The 15,617-nt window shown below is 41.1% G+C and overlaps 1 protein-coding gene across 2 annotated transcripts; it reads left to right on the top strand.

Moving 5' to 3' along the window:
• The first annotated feature begins 900 nt into the window (after positions 1 to 900).
• Positions 901 to 9,964, top strand: mrpl3 (mitochondrial ribosomal protein L3). Of its 2 annotated transcripts, none has more exons than XM_070921848.1 (10): positions 901 to 1,067; positions 2,256 to 2,437; positions 2,526 to 2,617; positions 4,024 to 4,122; positions 6,314 to 6,413; positions 6,549 to 6,609; positions 6,850 to 6,961; positions 7,107 to 7,184; positions 7,355 to 7,432; positions 9,680 to 9,964. In XM_070921848.1, exons 1-10 carry the CDS (start codon positions 994 to 996, stop codon positions 9,827 to 9,829), a joined length of 1,026 nt encoding a protein of 341 aa, XP_070777949.1. In that variant the 5' UTR covers positions 901 to 993; the 3' UTR covers positions 9,830 to 9,964. The 2 variants fall into 2 exon arrangements, with proteins under 2 accessions (XP_070777949.1, XP_070777948.1); XM_070921847.1 differs by having other exon boundaries at positions 903 to 1,067; positions 2,256 to 2,441; positions 2,530 to 2,617.
• The last annotated feature ends 5,653 nt before the right edge of the window (positions 9,965 to 15,617 follow it).

The following is a 15,617-nucleotide window of genomic DNA, read 5'->3' as shown; positions in this document are numbered from 1 at the left end:
CCGACATTAAAATGCAAGAATACATTATTTCACTTATCTCCATATTGTTAATTAGGGTGAACCAAAGTTGTGCTGTCCTGAGAGTACACTCCATACGTGCCTCAGTCTCTGACTGTTAGATCAGTATTCAACACATGAGCGTCCTGATATCTGTTTCAGAGACCATCCACATCAGAAGAGTTATACTGACAGAGACTGAGAGGATCAGCTGTATAAAGCTGCATAAAGGCTGGGAGGCACCACTTAAAATGAGCAAACTGTACGATACTTTCTATCCTATTCTATTGTACTCTGTTGTATTATAAAAACATCATTCTCTCAAGCTATAATTGTTATGTTTAATACAAATAAATGCGACAATGAGGCAATAATGATAATAATAGAAAAACAGTTTCAGACGTTAGACAGTATATAATTCGGGAGGCCATCAGAAAGCCAGAAAGCCCCGAATCGATGGGATGCGAAATTAAAATACATTTATCGTGCTGTCTTGCTCAGAAATTGGAATTTAAACATTAACATTTCCATGACAACTGCGGAAACTCCATCTGTTGACAAAGAATAAACCTATTTCTGATTCTAATATGATTGAAATCTCCATTAAAAGCTAATATGATTGAAAAGCTCCAGAACTACTACATTTTGTCAATTGCTTTTTCCAAGGTCAATAATGAACTTTGAAACTCAACATGAATTGTCGTTTTTGTTTGGTTATTTGTATTAAGCCGTCAACAACATTACGTTTTATATAAATATGCAAACATAATACTGAATTTAATTGCTAAAAATTATAACTAGTGGTTGTGCGGAACCGTTGGCATGAGCCTCAGTGTTGCGGAACTGTTTTGGTCCCGTACCGGAAGTAGCCAGGGTGACATTTAGAACAGGACGAAACCGAAGGCATGGTTGCGCATATGTTGTGAGACCATATGACCTTCTAGTTTATGTGTAGTTTTTTATATTTATGTTCAAGTGTACATATTAAAGAGCACAATGGCAGCGTGGAGCTGTCGGATTCTTCTACAGCGGGGAACTCGACTCATTTCTCTCCGAGCAGCAGCTGAAAGGTGGCTAATGCTAACTGGCTATTTGTACTAATGTAACCGAAGTTTACTTTAGCATGTAACGTTAGCTTATCTAAACTGTGTTAAAATGGCGATACAGTGTTGCAGATTAATAACTGTTCGTGCTGTTTTCAGCCACGCCTGTTATTTGCAAATACATTTGGGAATGTTATTATTATTATTTTCTTATTAGACAGTAACGTCAAAGCTAGCTGAACTGCCAATGCTTCTTAGTGATGTAGTGAGTTAATAGCTAACTTATCTTACCATTTAATTGCAAATATTTCCTATGGTTTCTCTAGATTTTTGGTTTTATTATTTGGCATAGCTTAAAGGTTAAGGAAACACCAAGTATTTTCCACACAAAATACTTATGGACAAAACAAAACTGATGAGCCACTCCACAGTCCCAATCAGCACAGTAACAAATGAGTAATGTGTTTACAGCCATCTGCAAGCAGAGTCGTGGGCAGACTTTGCCACCAGGGTTCATTCAGTCCTGTGTAACTTTTTATTTCTCTTGACTCGTCATTCAGCTGTGACATTTATACACTTAAAATGCCCAAACTGTCCGTGTGAATGTGTGGACCTGCTTGTTGCTCATCAGTAAGGACACTGCAGTGACTGATAAGTAATGACACATGTTCAACTTAGCAAACTTGAAATGACACAGATCGGAAGCAGCAAAGCAAATGTCATGTGTTATTCAGTGAATACATAAATTAGCGCTGGAATGATGATCCTCAGAAAGTTAAGGACCTGCAATTTGGATAATTAGTTGTTTAATTAATTTATCAAAATTAATTAGTCATTTAATTCAAGTCAACTTCTCAAATGTGAAAATTTGCTGCTTAGCTCTGTTTGGTATTATTGTAAACTGAATATGTTTGAGTTTGGGGCTGTTTATCTGACAAAATAAGCTATCCTCATAACTAGCAAGTGGCATATTTATTATTTTCTGGCATTTTATTTACAAAAAAAGTCAATTGGAAAATATTTTGGAACATGAATTGACAGGGCTAGTTAGTTAAAATAAATAAGTACATATGCGTGTGTTCTACATGGTACTCTTGTATTGATTGGACACAGTTATGAGTATGTATCTGCCCATTATTAATCTAACTCTGGACGTAAGTGATGATCTTCCTGGTAAATAACTGCACCTGATTCCCTGATTTTTTGTCCTTGCAGTCCTGCCCATTTGGTAGGTTGTGTTAGGACAGTAAAGACCACAACGTGGTTTGAGGAACACCTCACAGAGGAGAGCCAGGAGTACATGAAGAAAAGCATGGCAGAGGAATACAGGAGTCAAACAGCTGAAAAGCTCAACCCACTCAAGGATGAGCCCTGGCAGCAACATGAGTGGAAAGAGGGTAGGTGTCATGACTAGTGAGAGCTGTGTACATCATTAATTCTTTTCCCGTTAGCTCACACTTAAACCGTCTTTTCATCTCTACCCAGGTAGTCGAAGAGTTGGGTTAGTAGCCATGAAGTTGGGGATGGCTCCTATCTGGACAAAAACAGGAGAAAGACATGTCGTCACCATGTTACAGGTACCACACAGACACACACACACCTGGTGCGTTTTCTGTTGTGCCTCAGCTTGGCATCAAAACCACTGCAGGCAGTCAGGAATGATAACGTGTGTTTATGATTGTCGTCCATAACGAAATGACCAGCAGGTCAGAAAAGAAGTCAAATAAATTGGATTGTTCTGTAGAGTGTGGGGGAAGAACAGCAAATATCGAACACTTGCAGGCCTTGATCGTGCATTGAAAAAGCCTCAGTGTTCCTTAGGAAGCTATTCCTCCCCTCCAGCAAGGTGTAAATAGGAGATAGTTGATGTCAGGTTTATTCAGCTCACGTTTTAATCTCATTGACTAATCTGTCAGTGAAGTAAATTGAAAGCAAACTGTGGCCGTGTGTGTTCACTCGCATACTGTGTGTTGCTCTTTGTTGATAATGGCATACTGTAGTGGGTAGCATAACAAACTCCTATTTTGTTTTCAGTAAGATGTCAATGTTAACAGTCAGACAATTTTAAAATTTTGTCATCACCTCCACTTAATATCAGATTCAAGGCCATACAGAAATGTCTCTCCTCATCTGCTGATTCACTTTTGTTACATTTAGAATTTTTTTTTCTGCTGATACAGGCACGGCCTGCGGTAGAAGAAAACCAGAACATTTAAATTTACTTACTCAGGGTGAAAGTACTCCCACCACTTTGGCATTCTGGTACTTGTTTTATCTGAAACTGAAAGTACGTCATGATGCAGTGAATAAATACAGTACAGGTTTTATTGTTGCTTTGTAAAAAGACATTTTGACTTTTGACTATATTTTCCTCTTCTTTCCTCCTCTTCTGATTTTGTGAATGTATCATGTATTGCACAATGCCTGGGTGGTTAGTCTCAAATGTGTTAATGCTAAGTTCTAACTTGTCATTAATCATAACCATTCATGCTTAACATTTCTAAACTTTACTGTAGCATGCTACCGATGGCCAGTCTGACTACACTCTGCCCTGTTTGTCTCTGCCTGAGGAGAAAATGCTGTACTCACACTGTTGTTTATTTGGTTGTCATGACTTTGTGAGTGATTGACACTGTTCCAGTTGCTCATCCTCAAAGTGAAGAGAGAGCGGACGGCCGTTTGTTTTTGTTCAGTGGAGCAGAGTCGTGTAATTGCAAAATTCTGAAGCAGCGGCAGGCTGCAAAATGTATATAACGGAAAGACTGCCTCCTATTGTATTTGGCTAAAATTTAGAAAGTGTCAGATTGTGCGAGTTACCCAATGGCCCCATATGAAAATGTTTTACCTGGGACTTTCATCTAATTTCACATTTGTTTATGTTGTAGGTCAGGAGGAAACAGGTGGCACAGTCAGGGGTTAGGGATCAGTCAATCAGACTATTGATCTGACTATTGTTAATCCAGCCTCTGTTTTGGTTTTTCAGGTGCAAGACTGCCATGTTATAAAGTACCTGTCCAAGGAAGAATATGATGGACACAGCGCCGCCCTTCTGGTAGGAGGGAAAAACGTATCACCATTCCACGTAAGAAATAGCTATTAAACCAGTATCATAAAAAATACACGAGTAAGGTTTTTACTGTAGCTGTGAAATTGGATGTGTTGACGTTTTATGATATCACCTAGAAAATGTCTGTTAAGTGCTGTTATGTGCTGTCAACAGATGATCCAGTTTTTCAGGCTCAATTTTCATTAAAGCTGCTATAATAAATTTTTTTTAGAAGAACAATGTATCAAATGACAATGTGAAAGGGGTCGCTAGTAGTTATGAACTTACCGACAATTATCAACTGAATCTGCACCTAAAAAAAAAAGAAGCTTGGTCTTCATCTAAGTACCCGTGTAATTAGGTGGAGCGCAAATAGCAAATTTGGACTTTAAGTGAGACTGTAACTTTTGCTGAACAGCAGCCACTACGGCTTCTGGTGATAGTTATAGGATAAATGGTAAATGCTGAACTACTGTTTTTATATCCACTAACATTAGCCACCATAAGCTGGTCATAGTGGTCCTACCAGACCAACTACAGCTGGAGCAAGAAACCCCTGAGAGAATTCAATGTAATTGCTTCTGAATTCACCTTTTCAAAAAAGTTTTATTATTTCTCTCAAAAGTTACATAGTCTTGCTTTAAGCCAAACAAAATGTTTTTAAATGAGGTGGAAAGGTTTCTCTGAAAATATTAAATGTAATGAAAAAACATTTTTGTGTTCAGTTATATTTCAGCAGTGTTTATAATCAGCAGCTGTCCCGCCACAGAAAATGTAATATAATTATGCATTTTTGCCTTTCAATTGCTTGAGGAATTGCCAACATTACTCGACTTTAAAAACAATAATTCACATAGTTTTTTTCAACTTTCGCAAAGACTTTTTATTTGCTTCTGCAAAGCTGTGTTGTGTGTTTACATAAGGGCTGAGCGATGGCAACATTTTTACAAAAAAATGCAATGTACCTTTTAGTTGAAAAATAAATGATGTATTAAATAGGCCATCTGATAAAGAATCTCAACATTTTAGACTATTACTTAACATTTAATAGTAGTTACATGAATCATAAATGAGGCTGAAACTGATCACTTGTTGAACTGTTGAATTTGTACTAAATTATAATGTTTGGGAATATAATATCTCATCATACCAGTCAATATGCTTTTAATACCTGCAGAGCCGCCACATCTCGTCAGCCATAACACATTTTAGCTCATTTCAGCTGTAGCCATCGCCACATTTCATAATCATGCAAAAAAATCAAATCATTGTGGCAGCTTTATAGAGACATAACTGAATTTTGTCATTTCCCTGTCGCATTGAGCTCATATCAGGCCTCCCAGTTCTAAGACCTTTTATGAATACAGACGCATAGTCAGGAAATTATACTCACCCACTAACCATTAGTGACAATATTTCATCTTAGGTGTCTAAATAAATGGGATCCAATAGATTTCATTGTTGCTATGTCCCTGTCTAACATTGACAGGCACATACACATTTGAAAAGTGTCTTTCATGCTTGTAATAAACTTTAAGGTCCCATCACTGCCTCAGACTGCATATCAGAACTCTATAACACAAACACTGAAACCTGAGGGGACAGACAGCAACACTGCCTCTTCAGCTCACTCTGAACCTATACTACATTCTCAAAAAGGGTCGACAGCTTTAAAGAAGTTATTTTTAAGAAAATCACCTGTTAGTATGTATGGGGGGGGGGGGGGGTTGTACCTTTTAAATGTGACAGCCATCTTTTTAAGCTAAGAAACAAAAGAGCAAGAAAGAATAAATCAAGGTGTAATTTATTCATTGGGTCTTGATAGACACTTGATGGGCCGGTGTCAGGGTTTCACTTGTCGAATGTGGAGCTGTTTTTGAATCCCTCTCACACAGCCACATTACTCTCCAGTCTAAGGCAGAGTTTGTCGGAGTGTGAAGCTTTGGCAGACTGATTTTCAGTCAACAGAAGGGGAGAGAGAGTGTTTAGAGTGACTGGAGGGGCTGAGATGAGAGCGAGCTGAGTGAAAGCAAATGTCAGAGACGCTCACTGCCAAGTGTGTGTGTGTGTGTGTGTGTGTTTGGCTCCCATACAGTCATAACAGGCCCACGGTTAATTTTAAAATGCCAAAGTCCAACTGCTGCTCACTGCTCGTACTTGTTTCACCGCTTTATTTCCCTCCTTTCATCGTCATATTTTTCTCTCTTTCCATCACTCTGACTGACAGAGGTCTGAAACGGAAATGGAGATGTTCAGGAATGCAGGAGTGCCTCCCAAACAGAAAGTCACCACATTTAAAATCACAGACAACGCCCTCATCAAGCCAGGTATACACACATCTATTAGCTTACAATTAAAGCGATTTTCATTCACAACACTGTCCATGTCACTCATCTTATGGTGGCCAGCAGAGCAAGTTTTCTTAACATTTTGTAACGTAATCGTGTTTGTGGTGTGTTCAGGCACTCCTCTGTATGCAGCACATTTCCGTCCAGGCCAATATGTGGACGTCACAGCCAAATCGTAAGTTCTGCTCTGCCAGCTTTCCCTCCTCGCTAGCGTTCTCCCCTCTTGGATTCCCTTCCTACTTCTTGCCCTCTCTCAACTCCAGCAGCATGTTTTGAAGATGGACCAGCTGTTGACTTTGCAAGAAAGTGCAAACCTATCTGTCTATATCATTATCCTCTGAGGCAGCAAGTCAACAATAAATGTAATCTGAAAATATGAGTGTGCAAACATTCATTTTCTTGTGTTTGTGTGTAGCATCGGTAAGGGTTTTCAAGGCGTAATGAAGCGATATGGGTTCAAAGGTCAGCCCGCCACCCACGGCCAAACCAAAACTCATCGCAGACCAGGAGCTTCTGGACCTGGAGGGGTAGGACACACAAACACACACACACACACACACACACACACACACGTACTGTGTTAGATTCTCATGCAAGCCAGACATGAACAGTTGGCTTCCTATAATCCACATAATAATGTGAGCGTGTGTGTCGTTTCTCATCTGCGTCTAGGATCCAGCCAAAGTTTTCAAAGGGAAAAAGATGCCCGGCAAGATGGGCAACATCTACGTCACAGCCTATGGACTGAAGGTACACACACTCACAAGAACAGACACACACACACACACACACACACACACACACACACACACACACACACACACACACATACAGGTGTGGTTTTGAACTTGTTTGTCCTTGACTGCAATTTCAGTTCAATATTCTCTCATCTGCCTCCTCTCCGTCTCTCTCTCTTCCAGATATGGAGGGTCAATACCAAGTATAATGTGCTGTATGTTAACGGCTCTGTCCCCGGCCACAGGAACTGCTTACTGAAGGTAAAAATAATCATACACACACTCAGAGTGAAGAGTGAAGTCTAAGGTCAACCCCAGCATGCTTAGTGTTCTGACAAAGACAAGTGACCTTGCACCTGTAAAACGCTGTCACACCTGCAAGACAGTGTGATCTATCTTCATTGACACTGCGCTGGTTCAGCTGTGTGTGTGTGTGTGTGTGTGTGTGTGTGTGTGTGTGTGTGTGTGTGTGTGTGTGTGTGTGTGTGTGTGTGTTTGTGTGTATTTTGTGGAGGAATGGGAGCGTGCACCTCAATGATGTTAGTAATATCCACAGCATCCATCTCCATACTCAGCATGTTGTGTTCGCCGTGTGTGTGTGTGCGCGCGCGCGCAGACACACACACACACAGCCTCTTATTTGTTTTGCAGACAAGTGATAATGAATACAAATGTGCATTGCATTTCACCCAGCTCAGCCGTTTTACACACACACACCTGAATTCACTTCAGATTATATTACCCTAAAGGGTACACATGTAGGTTAATAATGTTTGTTCATTTGCCGGGCATCGTTTGTTTTTATTATTCTGTGTATCCCAAATGTCCCCATGGAAATTAGTAACAGCTTTTATTGATTATAATTAAGACTACAGATGCAACTAACAGTAATTTTCATTATTGATTAATCTGTTTGTTTTTTTTGTTTGTTTTTTCCCGGTTGACTGACTAATGATTTAGACCAGTGGTTCTCACACATGGGGTCGAGGGCTCCTGAGGTTCATATGGAACACCATACAAACACTGATCTTGCTATCCTAAATATCTTTTGTTTGTTTTAATAACATTTCATTTGGCTTGTTTTATTAGTAGTTTCCCCAATATTGTTAATGATTGATAAAATTAAAGTTGTAATCCTTAAGATTTTAATCTTGGTTGATTGGTGACACCTGTGGTTACGGTAACGTCAAGTGCGGTTTGCTGCAAACACTCCTGGAGCAGCTACTTTGTCAGAAATACAACAGAAGAGCAGCTCAGGGTTGTTCGAATAAAGAGTCAGTCAATAATAATTGCAAACACGATCTGATTTCATGCTGCACACGGCTGAAGGGCACAGACCACAAATCAAGCGGGGGGTCTTGGGGTCCTCCCCAATGAGATTATGAGTGTCAGACACTTAATTTCCTGCATCCTGTTGAATTTTTATGCACCAATTTGTGCTTTTTATGCATCAATTTCAAAGTCCTCTGCTACTCTCAACATGAATGTAAAGGAAATAAAGAGTCAGTAAGAGTAAAGCACAGTTGCATCAGTTGTATTAAGGATTAAAACATCAGATAATAAACACGTCTGTCTGCTGGAAGCATTTCGTGCCATGCACATCACGCCCTGTATTGATTCAGTAAGGGACAGTGCATTTTATTTTTTGATAACCCAATGTGCAGACTGTCAATTTACAGCTCACTGTGGCTGCTCCTTCTTGTTCCAGAACTCATTTGCAAATACCAAAGATGATCCGTTGACCAAAAATGCTGAAAATGAATTATTTTGCAGACACATTTTTGATGAACGATCGTGGTCTGCGCTAAACTCAAATACAAATACATTCTGTTTCCTGTGGCTGCTTCACAATTAAAGCCACCCCATGTTTTGCCAGTTTAACACTTTTAATGTGAAGCAGCAGCAGCAGCAGCAGCAGTTTCATTTACGATGTGAAGAGAGTGAACAGTAAATTAGTGAGGCTGATATCAATGAGACAAAAGTGTGCTGAATTACATGGATCCCTTGTTTTCCTGTGAATCCTTTGTGTTTATCTGAATTCAGCGAAGGAATGGCAGAGTCCGCCACTACCAATAAAAACTCCTGTATGGAGAGGTAATTGCTCAATGTAAAAACATTGAATGCCTAATGCCAAGCAGAGATAGGGGTTTGTCTCATGAAAATCTTAAGGATTCTAACGTTTTTCTCCCTCTAAAGGGCGACATGAGAGAAAAAGGTTGAGAACTGCTTATTTAAGCCTTAAGAAAATAGTAGCAAATGCCTTTAACACATTTTCCAGTGCTCAAGGTGACATTTCCAAAGCATTTGTTTTGTTCTGCCAACAGTCCAAAACCCAAATATATTCTAATTAGAATGAAATCAAACACAGAAAAGCAATAAATCCTCATATTTGACAAACTGGAAATTGTCAGAGCTGTTAGTAACTAGGAACACATTTTCTGTCACTTAATTTTTTCAGATCTAAGTAAGACAACAGTGTCCTCACAGTGTGTATGTTTGTGTGTTCAGCTAAGAGATTCCATACTGCCAACCCGGAGCTCCACCCTGCTCAACCCTCCTTTTCCTACCTACTTCACCGAAGAGGAAGGCGACCTGGATGAAGACCTGTATGACGACAACTTGTTCATTCACACAGAGCCATCATTAACGCTGACCTGACCACACACACACACACACACACACACACACACACACACACACACACACACACACACACACACACATACGTGTCACGTTTTCACCTAAACCCACAAACTATGTCTGGATCCTGTAATAAAGAGTAATTCCTTTGAATGTCTTGAGCCCCTGTCGTTATTTTGTGTACGGTACAACAGCACCGAGCTTGTCTGTTTGATCCAAACAGTTATTACAGCCCCTTTCCCCCGAAACCATGGTAACTGTAGGAGTGATGATGTCACCAGAGGATCCCCAAGCAGTAAGAGAGAGAGAGGAACAAAAAAAGACAATGAAACCAAACAAGAGAGGCAGATATTGTCGAGAAATGTGCAATATCTATGCAGGACACAGGATAGGAGCAAGGAGGAGGAGGGGGGGGGGGGGGGGGCTGCATACAATGAGTTGCAGAAAGCAGGGAGAAAGAGTGAGGGGAATACAGACAGAGGAGGGAAAGAGTATATAGGTAGGGATGGAGGAATGAATGGGGTAGAAGGCAAGGAAGCAAACAAAAGAGTAGAAACAAGCGGGTGGGAGAGATGAGTTGCTGAAGGTGTGGAGGGCGACTGAAGGGGCAGAAAGGCAGGGATGGAGGCTGACAAAGGCTGACATTTGTGCATAAGAGGATAAATGAGGACATTAATGTTGCAGAAGGAACTGCTGGGCGCTTAAGTCTGTCTGTGTGTGTGTGTGTGTGTGTGTTTAGCAGTATTTAAATGAGAAAACCTCAAGCTGGGGGCCTGACAGATCCCCTCCTGCCATGCGTGGACCCCTCCTCGCCTTCTTGGGCAATAAATAATCAAATGATAATCATGTTCTCCAAAGTGTTCAACTCTTGTTTAGTGGAAATGTATCCTCAGAGGCCTGCGTGTGATTCAGACCCCCCTCTCTGTTGGTTTCTGCTCTATATCTGCCATGTAATTGACAGCAGAGAAAACAGGCCTTTGTTTGAAACACCGACAAGCAGTGATGCCTCACAGGATACCCTGCAACAACTGTGGATACACACTCACACACACAGCATTGATGCCATTTTCCTAATTGAAGCAACACACAAGCGGCAGACTCAGAAATGCATAGCAGTATTTGGCTGTCGTTTAGATAAAAATAAGATGTAAGGTGATGATTCAGTTTGTGGCAAACAACGTCCTGCTCCATATAACATGCCACAGCTTGTAGGTCCATAAGGCAGCAGCAGGTTCTTTGAAATGGTAATGATATCGTTTGAAAGTCCTGCTCTGTGGAGCCTGCACATCATCAGGCTCTTGTGGGGGTGGACGAGAGGAGAGCAGAGCATGGGGGGGGGGGGGCTGCCTGTTAAAGCAGCAGAGCAGAAAGAGTAGACGATGAAGTCCAGCCTGGTGTGTGTGTGTGTTAAAAGACCAGTAGGTTAGTCAGTTTTCAACATAGTAATCCACCCGATGAACTAATGACCTGCGTCTGAAAATGTGAATGAATTCAATGTATTTAGAGGGATCAATAAATGTGCTTTGATATCAATTGCTAGACTGGAACCACTGGTTCAGCCCACTACAGTGCTTTCAAACACTAATAAGGCCAAAACATTTTACCTGACCTTCACATTTACCTGCATGAATCTCACTTCCAGACTTCAGCTGAGCAAACTGTACACAGGAGAGATGTAGACTGGAGATCACTTAAAGACCCTGAAAACCTGTTTTTGCAATTAGCTTCTTGGAGTCTTAAGAATGTTCTGCCAAAGTTTTGATTATTTCACACGAGAGATTTTCTGTTTTCTTCCTGCTCTCACTGGGGTCACTTAGCATCCGACTACCTTAGTTGTGTTTTTTTAAACGGCAACATTTTTCTCTGTCAGAACGAACACAGGTGCAGCTGCACTGCAGCTAAACTGGATGTCTGAGTCGCCCGTCGCAGGTGTGTTAGAGAGCCTCAACATCATGTAGCACATTGGGAGTGGTCATGTGTGATGGCTCCCAGCCGGCACTGAGGCAATGGAAATATCATTACCATTTTGTCTGTGCTGCTGTGCTCTTACTGGTGTTATCATGATCTGTATTGTGTTCTGCAATGTCTCCACTGTTGTTCACATTAATACGAGTGATGCGATTACACCACAAGTGAAGCTGTGTGCACGATTCTCACCCTTGATGCTGATCTGAAGACTTGATGAAGGGGATTGGTGGGAGCACTTAAAGTGAATGAATCACATTCAGTGAGAAGCTATCTCCCTGAAGTCTTACCCTATCTGAAAACCTCATCTTGATGGAACATATATACTTGTACGTCCTCCTTGCAGGAACTGGTCTTGCATTAATTAACAACTGGTTGTTATGTTTGTCAGATAATCAGTGATCCTGTTTCGGGTATCCAAAATGAATTGAAGACAAAACGAAACCTTCGCATAATGATATAAGTTTGACACTTGATCATAGTGTTCCCTTCAAAAGAACATGGTAAAATATTTGCAATTTTAGAAATTAATGAAATGAGTTGTATAAATCTGTCCTCATACTGAACTTTATGACCTTAAACCTCAGTTAAACCTTGTCTGCAGCAGGTTTAAGTTAAACCTCAGATACAGTGACCTCTACAGGAGTTTATGTGCAGCTGGTTCAGACTAACCCACAGGTGCAGTTTAAACCGCAGCTACTGAGGACACAGCCATGTGGTTTAAGTGATAGTGTGACTTTGATCCAGACAGCACAGGTTTAAACCCAACTTAAACCTTAAACCGCAGCTAAGCTCATGACAGAGCGACAGCCCCATTGGTCTGAAGTGGGCGGGGCTCAACTGTGGGGTTTGTTGTTTCACGCGTGAGAGGTTGGATCCAGAGAATTGTGACTATTTTTCTCAAAAAATAATTACTTAATTTGATAATTTTGATCAAAATTCAAAATATTTGCAAATTAATTTTCAGATGATCAACTGATCGAGTGTTTTTCACAAGGACAAATGTAAAAAAAAACAACACAGCTTTTAAAGAAAAACATCGCCAAATAGTGTTGACTTGCAACGACTTTTGTCATGACTAGGACTTGACTTGAGAATCAACATGACCCAAAACACCTGAAAAGCAGCAAAGGAATCGTTGAGCATTGGGAGCAAGAAACAATTTAAAGCCAGCAAGCCTCCGTATGGCGGCACACTTGAAGTGCTCTCACCAACCCCCTTTTTCGAGTCTGTCAAACTGTCTGATAGGTGATCCCTAAATGCATTTGCATTCGCTGATTAAAGAGCCGGCCAAGTTTTGGCTGAATCTAAATGTTTTGGGGAAATTACTTGGAGTCTCTGAGTGAAGGTCGGCCTGCGAGTTTGACCCCAGTCTGACATGATGGATCTACTGCTCTGCTTCTGCTGGCTCAACACATGAGAGATCTGATTTCCATTAGTAAAGAGGACATACACACATGCACACACACACACATATATACACACATATACACAGCCTCTCTCCTATTGCTTTCCACACACACCTGCTGTGACTGCCTCTATGTCTCTCTCACACACACACATTATTTTATTGCCTCTTAAGCAAGCAAAGATTCTGCAGCGAAGACTCGTCAGCACTTATGTTGCTACTTCCTTGCCGAGTTAACACAAAAAGTGTTGTACTGACCTGCGTCTCAACACACACACACACACAGATCAGCATGTGTGTGTTTGTGTGTTCCTTGCAATATGAATTATTGAGTGTGTTATTTGAGGGACAGCTGGCTCTTGAGCACATTAACTCCCTCAGTCAGACAGCCAGTTGAACAGTGACGGGAGCGAGTCACTAAACGAGAGAAGAGGGAAATGAGAGGATGTTAATGCAATTTCACACTGACTTCAGTATCAGTAGGCAATGATATTAAAAAGTGTTTATATAAGCTCTTGAGTCAATTAACATGAGGAATAAAACATATTAATCTTTTCACCAGAAAGAGAACATTAAGTTATTTCTATTAGACTGAACACAATCACAGTCTGCAAACAGATGCGCCTGAATGACATTTGAAGTTTATAATAGAGCAACTTGTGAATTGATTGTTCTGACTCAAGCCCTTGCACTGCATTTGCATAATGTTTTGTTTCTGTCATGGCACATTTTTTTCGGAGAGAAAAGTGACTCAAATCCTTAAATTATGTACATACATTTCTTCACAGCTTGACGGAGAGTAAGTGAGTCCTAAATATAGATATTTGTATTTATGTTTGTTGTAATTTAATTCTAGTAAGAGGCATTTTCAGCACTAAACGGGGAAAGAGAGAGAAGAGCCCTCCTAGTAATTCCAAATGCACGGCTATCGCTGCGCATCCCTCTAAGCCTCACTGCTGGTGGTCCTGCTGTGGCCAGCCCCTCCCAATTGTGCACACCTGCGTCTCATGAGTGTGTGTGTGTGTGTGTGTGTGTGTGTGTGTGTGTGTGTGTGTGATGCCTCCCACCCTTGTTGGTAAATTTGGGTTCCTTCCTTCCAGCACCACCGGGTGAGAGCAGGGTGCAGCCTTTGGGTCCCCACCTTCCTCTCCACATGTGTTCCTATCCTGCCCTCAGATATGTTCCTCCCAATTGTGCACACCTGCGTCTCATGAGTGTGTGTGTGCGTGCGTGCGTGCGTGCGTGCGTGTGTGTGTGTGCCTCTACTTATTTGACCTTACAAAAGCAGTCCTTTCATTGTCTCTTTCTGTGGTTCACTCTTTCCCCTCAATTGAAGCCCACCTTGGATCACAGACATCTCCATGGTAACAAGGACCAATGGATTGAAAGAAAAAGTAGAGTTGGCATGAGAATAGTAGAAAAAAACAAGAAGGGAAAGTTTAGGATCAAAGGTCAACCAACATGTTCACAGTTATATTTAGATGTTTGCTAAATGCAATCTTTGACTCACACTTCTCAGATATAGCCGAGTGGGTCATTACACCATTAGAAGTTCAAAATGTCTGCAATCACCCTTTAATGTTCACAGCATCAGCATGTCCTGTAAAAGTGCACACTATTTTGTGGGGTTTAAATGAGCCGTGTTGTGACTGGGAGGTAAATGTCAGCGGTTTTCAGCCGGAAACCTTCGCCACAAGAATGTGACCACGGGATGTCAAGTGAATCAATATGGAACCCAAGGGAGGAGGCGGACGGAGGGGGGTAAAGAGAGAGGGACGTTACCGCAGGTGAAAAACAAAATGACATCAGCAAAAAGGTAGAGACGCAGGAGAGAGAACGAGGAAGACGAGACCGAAGGAAGAAGTGAGGGTTGATTTCGAGAGGAGTTAACTCATCCTCCTGTCTGACCTTTGACCAGGTTCATTTGTGACATTATCTGAATGTGTGTGGACAGTTCACCTAAATCCCACAAATATACAAAACATAGTGGTGTCTAGGTATGCAGATCCAGAAGTATGTGCTGCCCAGACTTCTGTCACAACTCTGATACAAAGGAGATGAACAGGTGTTGCTCAAAGCGTCAAAAAATAACATTTGACCAAATCCAGACAGATAAAAACCATTTGCTTGACAAGATATCAGTTTGTAAGTGGGAAGATATCTTTTTTTGTGATGTGGCTGACGTGACCCTTTACAATGTCGTTTCTCAAAAAGCACACGCTCGTCTCTTGAACACACCCACGCACGCACCTTAAAGTGATGACATTTCTCACTCCTGAATAGAAAGCCATTTAGCCTCACGGAGAGGAGCGGACACAAAAGCAACAACACAAAGAGTGATGGAGACAGACAGTGAGAAGGGGGGGTCTCTTAATATAGTGGAGAGTAAAATACGTTAAAAAGCATCGTTTTAAAACTTGAAAACCAAATATA

The sequence above is a fragment of the Enoplosus armatus genome, chromosome 16, assembly GCF_043641665.1.
Source record: "Enoplosus armatus isolate fEnoArm2 chromosome 16, fEnoArm2.hap1, whole genome shotgun sequence".
NCBI classification, from domain to species: domain Eukaryota; kingdom Metazoa; phylum Chordata; class Actinopteri; order Centrarchiformes; family Enoplosidae; genus Enoplosus; species Enoplosus armatus.
This window is presented reverse-complemented; position numbering and strand designations above follow the sequence as displayed.